Source organism: Piliocolobus tephrosceles, chromosome 11 (genome assembly GCF_002776525.5).
Source record: "Piliocolobus tephrosceles isolate RC106 chromosome 11, ASM277652v3, whole genome shotgun sequence".
NCBI classification, from domain to species: Eukaryota; Metazoa; Chordata; class Mammalia; order Primates; family Cercopithecidae; genus Piliocolobus; species Piliocolobus tephrosceles.
In genome coordinates, this window is record NC_045444.1 from 110478550 (window position 1) to 110487055 (window position 8506).

The 8506-nt window shown below is 45.5% G+C and overlaps 1 protein-coding gene across 2 annotated transcripts in view; it reads right to left on the reverse strand.

Moving 5' to 3' along the window:
* Positions 1 to 8506, reverse strand: part of SERPINE2 (serpin family E member 2) — a 66265-nt gene that overhangs the window by 22315 nt on the left and 35444 nt on the right. For both annotated transcript variants that reach the window (XM_023222318.2, XM_023222329.2), the window contains 2 exons: positions 4654 to 4934; positions 1132 to 1359 (listed from right to left, as the gene is read on the reverse strand). In XM_023222318.2, the coding sequence (XP_023078086.1) occupies positions 1132 to 1359; positions 4654 to 4912 (487 nt within the window). In that variant the 5' untranslated portion in view covers positions 4913 to 4934. The remainder of the gene's footprint in view (positions 1 to 1131; positions 1360 to 4653; positions 4935 to 8506) is intronic.

Here is an 8506-nt window from a genome sequence, read left to right on the forward strand (position 1 = left end):
GGGAGGATTACTTGAGCCCAGGAGGTTGAGGCTGCAGTGAGCTATCATTGCATCATTGCGCTCTGGCATAAGAGATAGAGCGAGACCCTGTCTCCAAAAAAAAAAAAAAAGGAAAAAGGGTCCCAAGTCTGTACTCCCAGGCTTCACATTCTCCTGTTGTTTCAGACCTACAGCTCCTCCTGCATGTCTCCATCTGGACCTCCAGGTTACAAATTAAGGTTTTTGTTTGTTTGTTTTTGTTGTTGTTGTTTTAGACAGAGTCTCATTCTGTCACCCAGGCTGGAGTGCTGGGGTGCAATCTCAGCTCATTGTAATCTCCGCCTCCTCGGTTCAAGCGATTCTCCTGCCTCAGCCTCCCAAGTAGCTGGGATTACAGGTGCCCGCTACCATGTCTGGCTTATTGTTGTATTTTTAGTAGAAATGGGATAAACCATGTTGGCCGGGCTGGTCTCGAACTCGTGACCTCAGGTGATCCACCCACCTCGGCCTCACAAAGTGCTGGGATTACTGGCATAAGCCACTGTGCCTGGCCTACAAATTAAGTTTTAAAACACCAACATTAGACTGTACTTTATTTAAGGGGAGAAGAGACACCTACAAATGCGTAATCATTTTGAGAAGTGGAAAGGGCTGTAATGGAGGGGTGTGTAAAAGTTGTAATCGTGTGCCAATCATAACGGACAACAGGGTAGCCATGTCTTTGGCAACGGCAGAAGCAAGAGGCCTGGAAGGCAAAGGGATCAATCAATCTGGAAGGATGAGGAGGACATTCCAGGTAAAGGGAGAGGCAGATGCAAAAAACAGGAAGGAATGAGCAAGCAAACCTTCCAAATTGACAAGAGCCTGTAGGCAAGGACGCTGGAGATCAGACATGGCAAGGAGAGGAGACAGTGGAGGGGCTGGATTCTGTTCTGTTGCCCAAACTATAGGAGAAAAACCTCCCAGGAGCACAGTGAGCGATGGCAGATTGAAGGGGAAGGTGGGAGACCGAACAGAGCTTCCCTGGGTCCAGGAGTTTCTCAACCGACAGGCCATTGGATTGGACTTGCAGACACCACTTTGAACCCTGGAGTCTAACTCATGCTTTCATTCACAAACTATGCAATCATATGACATATGGTGGCCACTCACCTCTAGTTTCGTTTTTAACCCATGCATTGATGGAATCACAGGCAGAGGCTGGATCCTCAAAGTTCACATTCCGGACCTCACACTGGAACACATCTTTGTTCCTTGTAATAAAAGGCACTTCGATTTCAGAGGCATTCTTAACAAACACGGCGTTAGCCACTGTCACAATGTCTTTATTCTTCTTGGAGACGATGGCCTTGTTGATCTTCTTTAATATTTTACCAACTCCTAAAAGAGAAACCACAAAATACAGCAGTATTTCCATAAGAATCTAGAAAAGTTTTAAAAATCTTTTATATTGCAGCAAGTAAGAACAGTACAGGCCAGATGCAGTGGCTCACACCTGTAATCCCAGCAATTTAAGAGGCTGAGGTGGATGGATTGCTTGAGCTCAGGAGTTTAAGACCAACCTGGGTAATATAACAAAACCCTGTCTCTACCAAAAATACAAAATTAACTGGACATGGTAGCACACCTGTGATACCAACTACTTGAGGAGGCTGAGATGGAAGGATCGCTGGAGCCCAGGAAGTCAAGGCTGCAGTAAGCCATGATCGCGCCCCTGCATGCAGCCTGGGTGACTAAGCAAGACCTTGTCTCAAAAATAAAAATAAAAGAACAGTACAAACAGGATAGCTATGAGTAGCAAGAAACTAAGTCTCTGTCCTCTCAGGGGCCTATTTCTTAAGAAAAGGAGAGAATGGGGTTAAAGTCTAACCACTGAAGCTCTCAAAAATCAATTGTGCTCCTGCATCAAAACAGGGATATTCCAGGTGTTCTCGCCACCTTCCCAATGCAGATCTCATTCTCATGGTAGCCTTTCTGGGCACCAGATCAGTATGAACGCTGGTACAGTCCTCAGTTCTATAGCCAAGGGGGAATAAATCAAAGCGAACTTCCTAATTCTTTCTCTCTTTCTTGTCTAACATTATTAAGCGCTACTTCCTTTCTTGCCAAAGATTTAACAATGTAATTTCGTTTTTTCTATTTTGAAAAAAAAAATGAGTAAAAGAAGCGTTAGAAAGACTATAAAAAATTACCATGTGCCACCATCCAGAACAATGTGGTTTTTACTCGGTATCAAGCTCAAAGAGTAAGGAGATTAATTTTATGGCAATATAAGCTTTATTTTACATGAGCCATTCATACATGCTCCATTTAGTTTGAGAGGGTGAAAATGAGGCCAATAAGTTATAAGGATGCAACGTGTTTCTATAGAAAGCTCAAATTACAGATCCTTCTTCATCGCTTGGGGTCTCTTCAAAATGACACTGTCCTAAAACATCCTGCCAGAGTCACCTTGATGGTCCCCTAGAGCCGGTTTGTCACTCTGAATATACATGCTCTTCAGACCCTTTACACAGGGTGGGGCAGTCTTCTCAGGGCCCACAAAGAGGGGCGTGTGTAGGGCTTTACAAAGTGCATGGCCCTCTCTTAGAGGCTCATGACCACACCTTACAATTGCTCTACGGTGCAGGCCCATTCTACAAGTAAGAAAACGGCAGCCTTTAGAGGCTGAAAGACACTTCCAAGGCCAACTGCCAGCTCCTGGCCCTTCTGGGGTAGGGGTGAGGCACCGGCAGATGGCCAACAGGCCAATATTGTTAGAACTTCAGGAATAATGGCTTAAAATCATGTGGCTCCGCATTAAAACAAACAACAAAAGTCCAGTTGCTATTTTGGAATTGTCTCGGCTGACACGGCCTGGATCACACTAGGAAAGGCCATAAATTTTAGCAGTGATTCGCCACAAAGTTATAAATCACCAAGAGTTTTCTGAACTTCCAAGCAAGGGGCAGAACAGTGTGTTCCAAGTATTTAGTCCTTCTATGCTTCCAACAGGTGAACAAACTGCAAACTCATGCAGAAGTGTAATGCTGCATCAACAGAGCGGTGAGATTAGGCATTTGGTGCTGGCAGCCCTGGAGGCCACGCTGAGCAGAGTCGGAGGTGGGTGCAGAGCAAGGCACTGAAGGACACAAATTGCCACCTCCCTGATCTTACTCTCCAGCTGACGATGCCAGTGCAGTCAAGATTCTCAGAACTTTCGGGCCAGCCTGGGAGGAAGAACACGGGTAGGAAGACTCCCTTGCTTCCAATGAAGTAAGCAGACCTAGATGTGAATGTGACTTTTGCAAGGTCGCAGAGGGTGTTGGTGGCCTGGAAGAGCGGGGGAGCCAGTCCTGCTCCACTGTGTGCTGCCGTCAGGGAGACAGCAGGCAGGACAAGGCTCTGGGCAAGACCCCTTAGCTGAAGCAAAACAGTGCCAGAGGATGAAGCTCGTGCAGTTAAACGGGTCATTTAAGAAAGGTTTTTCGTTAAATCAAACTAAACCTTTTTCATTGGGCCTTTAAAACAATTTTTTAGCTCTCTCTCTCGCTACATATCTATCTATCTATCTATCTATCTATCTATCTATCTATCTATATTTTTTCTTTAAGCTCTAGGATACATGTGCAGAATGTACAGGTTTGTTACATAGGTATACATGTGCCATGGTGCTCTGCTGCACCCATCAACCTGTCATCTAGGTTTTAAGCCCCGCATGCATTAGGTATTTGTCCTAATGCTTTCCCTCCCCTTGCCCCCCCATCCCTCGACAGGCCCTGGTGCGTGACGTTCCCCTCCCTGTGTCCATGTGTTCTCATTGGTCAACTCCCACTTATGAGTGAGAACATGCAGTGTTTGGTTTTCTGTTCTTGTGTTACTGTGCTGAGAATGATGGTTTCCAGCTTCATCCATGTCCCTGCAAAGGACATGAACTCACTCTTTTTTATGGCTGTGTAGTATTCCACAGTGTATATGTGCCATATTTTCTTTATCCCATCTATCATTGATGGGCATGTGGGTTGGTTCCAAGTCTTTGCTTAGCTTTATATTTTGAAATAATTATAGATTTATAGGAAATGGCAAAACAATATGCAGGGAAGTCCCACGTGCCTTTCACCCAGTCTTCCCAATGGTACTTTCGTTGCATCAGGAAATTTCCATCAGGTCAGTCCACAGGGTGCATTCAGACTTCACTCATTTTCCATATACTCCTGTTGTAGGCTTGGGGAGGGGGGTCTGTGTAGATTTGTGTGGCCACCGCCACAATCAGGACCCAGGATGGCTCCACCACCACAAGACCCCTGGGCCCCCCACAGCCACCCCTTCCCAGCTCCTCTCACATGCTTTACAAGCACACTTACAACCACAGTGCAACTCAGCCCTGGGCGCCATGGAGGTGGTGAGCCAGGAAGTGTCCCCTGCAGGGATGAGGACTGGAGCCTTGGGAAGGGAGACCTAGTGACAGACTCAAGCTCCAAAAGTATAGAAAAGGGACCAGAGTCTAGTTCTCCTAACTGCCAGCACCACGCTATTAGTTCTTTAGAAAAGACTGACCCCAAGCCCCAAGTGACACCAGCAAAACCTCTTCTGGCTGCTCTGCTTCTTGGGGCTGTCAGCAAAAACTAAGCCATAAACCATCTGGTCACAAGACTCAGGCAAAGCCCCCGCCAGTGAGCAATCGTGCACACGCACCATTTACGCCGTATCTCATCACCATGGCAAGCTGCTTCTTGGTCCTGCCGTCTGCCCCCAGCTGAAGCATCCCCAGGACTGATGCAATCCCATGGGGAGAGATCACGATGTTGTCATGAGGCCTCGACTTGACAATCTGATTGAAAACCTGGATCCCCGTGTTGGAGCCTAGTTCCTCAAGAGACAGAGGGTTGAAGTGGGAGCAGATGGAGGGCAGCGTCACAGAGGCCAAGAGGAAGAGGGGGAGATGCCAGTTCATGGTTCCTTCCGCCAAGGACAACCTGAAAAAGTAAGTTAAAAAAAATTTAAATTATATTTAAATGGGTACTTTACTATATTTTTGATTCTGTTTTTTTCTTTTCTTCTTTTTTTTCCAGATGGAGACTCGTTCTTTTGCCCAGGCTGGAGTGCAGCGGTGCCATCTCGGCTCACTGAAACCTCTGCCTCCCGAGTTCAAGCAATTCTCGTGCCTCAACCCCCTGAGTAGCTGCAATTACAGGCGTGAACCACCATGACTGGCTAATTTTTGTATTTTTAGTACAGATGAGATTTCACCATGCTGGCCAGGCTGGTCTCAAACTCCTGACCTCAAGTGATCTGCCTGCCTCAGCCTCCCAAAGCGCTGGGATTACAGGCATGAGCCACTGTAGTTGGCCTAGGAGACCGTTTTGTACTCACCTAGGTATGCTTGACTGTCCTCAGCATAATTGAATGCCATGTGAATACATTTAAGACAGAACAGTGTAATTAAATCAGTTTTCAAAACACACCCTGGGGAGGTGGAGAGGGAAAGGAAGCAAACTTCCATCTCTTGGGTCCTTACAATGTGCCAGGTCCTATACTAATCAGTATTTAATTCTTGGTTATTTTATTTTTATTTTTTTGGAGACAGTCTCACTCTGTTGCCCGGGCTGGAGTGCAGTGGTGCAATCTTAGCTCACTGCAACCTCCGCCTCCCGGGTTCAAGTGATTCTCACGTCTCAGCTTCCTGAGTATCTGGGATTACAAGTGTGCGCCAACTCGCCTGGCAATTTTTTTTTTTTTTTTTTTTTTTTTTTTTTAGTAGAGACGAGGTTTCACCATGTTTGCCAGGCTGGTCTCGAATATCTTGCCTCAAGTGATCCAGCCTCCCACAGTGCTGGGATTAAAGGAGTGAGCCACCATGCTTGGTCTAATCATTATTTAATTCTCGTAAGTGCCCTTCATTCAATTAAACCAATATTTACTGAGGGTCCACTGTGTGTTGAGCCCTTTTCTAAGTGCTAGGCATATGACGTAACTAACTGGACAAGACTCCCACCCTCACCGAGCTTACAATCTAGAAGGGAGACAGAAAATAAGCCAGCAAGCAATAAAGCATTTTCAGAAAAGGATAAAAAGCACAATAATAAAATACAGGGACATGAGTGGATAAAGGGCTGGCGGGGTAGGGAGGTGGTCATTAGATAGGGTGGTCAGGAAGCCACCTCTATGGCAGGAACGTGGGTGATGAGACCTGAATGGGGGAAGGAGCCAGCCACACTCTGATGGGTAAACAGTACGCTGGGCAGAGGGAGAGCAGGGCCAAGGCCCTGAAGTGGGAATAAACTTGGTGTATTAGAGGCCAGTGTGGATGTGAAGTCAAGGTGGTGGAGTCAAGAAGGGAGACAGGTGGGTGAAGCTGAAGGAGAGTTCAGATCTGGGAAGGTCCTGTAGAGCCTGGAAAGGCACTGGGATTTCATTCCAAGGGTCACAAGAAACCCCTGGAGGATTTCAAACACGGGAGTGAAACCCTCGGGTTGCTATGATTATCTTATAATCACATGTGCTTGATTCTTTTACCATAAGCACACTGCTTTTAAAATTAAAGAATGGGCCAGGCGCGGTGGCTCACGCCTGTAATCCCAGCACTTTGGGAGGCCGAGACGGGCAGATCACGAGGTCAGGAGATCGAGACCATCCTGGCTAACATGGTGAAACCCCGTCTCTACCAAAAATACAAAAAAAACTAGCCGGGCGAGGTGGCGGGCGCCTGTAGTCCCAGCTACTCGGGAGGCTGAGGCAGGAGAATGGCGTAAAACCCGGGAGGCGGAGCTTGCAGTGAGCTGAGATCCGGCCACTGCACTCCAGCCCGGGCGACAGAGCAAGACTCTGTCTCAAAAAAAAAAAAAAAAAAAAAAATTAAAGAATGATTAATTAAAATAAAGAAGCGACTGCTTTAAAGTTACAATAGGGTAGGACAATTGGTAAGTTCATCAATTTTGAGGATGGTGTTGCTTACATGGATGTTCTCAACTACAGTCATTTGTTTTAAAGAAGCTTCCCTCCTTAATTACCACTCACAAAGCTTTCTCTGGCTATGACAAGTAAGAGGTAGGAAATTTACATGTATTTATGGAAAAGCAAATGCTTTCATTAAGTAAGAACTTAACAGTGGCAGCTGGTAAAACAAAAGCAGCATTCGTGATGTTGCTAATTCAGTTCTTCCCTGAGAGGCCCGAGCTCCTGCTGGGCACAAGTCTCCCGTGGAGTCAATGTGTCCCTCTCTGTTGTTACATGTGGGAGGTTGGGGGTGACTGCAGAGAATAAAACAGAGGGGAGCCTTCTAAGAGACAGGTGACCTGGAGGGAGGGGGAAATTGTGTCTCTGTGTGCTCTGGGGGAAGGCACGGGCACAACCACAGTGTTGTTGGCAGAACTGGCCCCGTATTTGGTGTCTCCTTGCCTTCCTTTCTGTGCACTTTCTGTGCATCCCACCCTAGGGAGTAGGAGATGTTCAATAAACTCTTGTGAGATTGATCCGATGGCTCGTAAATACTTTCTATTTTTATTAATTAATTTCTCACTGCATCAAAATAGTGTTTATGGAGTGTGGCTAAGAAAATGCTTGTGTTTAATTCTGATCCTCACGGTCAGCTCAAGACACTCTCTGAGGGAAGAGCCATCACTACATTGAGGAAGGACTGTGGGTTCACACAGAACTCCCTGCCCGGCTCCCCGACACAGAGGGCCCCACCGTGAACCACTGAGGCCATCATTCCACTTGATGTTGCAAGTTTCTTATGTGTTGTGAAACAAGCGCTTTTCTAAAGATTTAGAATGTGCCGTGTTTCTCCAGAGCTTAATTGTACAATTGTAAAAACTCAGCCTGTCTAAATTCAAAACATGTAAGTGACCTACATACGCTGCTCCCGCTTGGGCTCAACTGGCCGGCGTGGCCTATTTTGACTTTGGCACCTAGGACTGGCTCTAATGCCACGACAATCCCTTGAGTTTCCTGGAGCCTACTGGACTTTGGAGAGCATCCAAATCATGACCGCGGAAGCTTTATTCATTTCATCTAAAAACTAGAAATTGTGTTCTCCCCTTCCTTCTTCCCTCTTGCCTTTTCTTTCTTTTGGGCAATAAATATCCCCTTTAAAATTTAATATAGCACAAAGTCATCACAAGTATAAAACATTGTGTACAACCTTTCTTACAAATGGCCAAATCCAGTGACCAACTTCATCCATCTCAATTGTTGACTCTTGCATTATAGTCTATTCTGGTGTCTACATTCAGCCCGCTATAATCTGTATTCCTGAAGCCTCCCCAAAGAAATCCTCCTAGATTAGTGAATATTTGAATAAATATCAGAATTTGGATTCACAAGACATGAACATTAAACTGGTTTTGCCTCTGGTAGCTTAAAGTTGATAGACTCAAATACTACAGATATATATACACACACACATATATATATATATATCTGTTCTGTATACATAGCTATACATTTTCTATATATATATCTCAAATACTACAGATATATATTTTCTATATATATACCCATATCTATCTATCTATCTATCTATCTATCTATCTATCTATCTATCTAT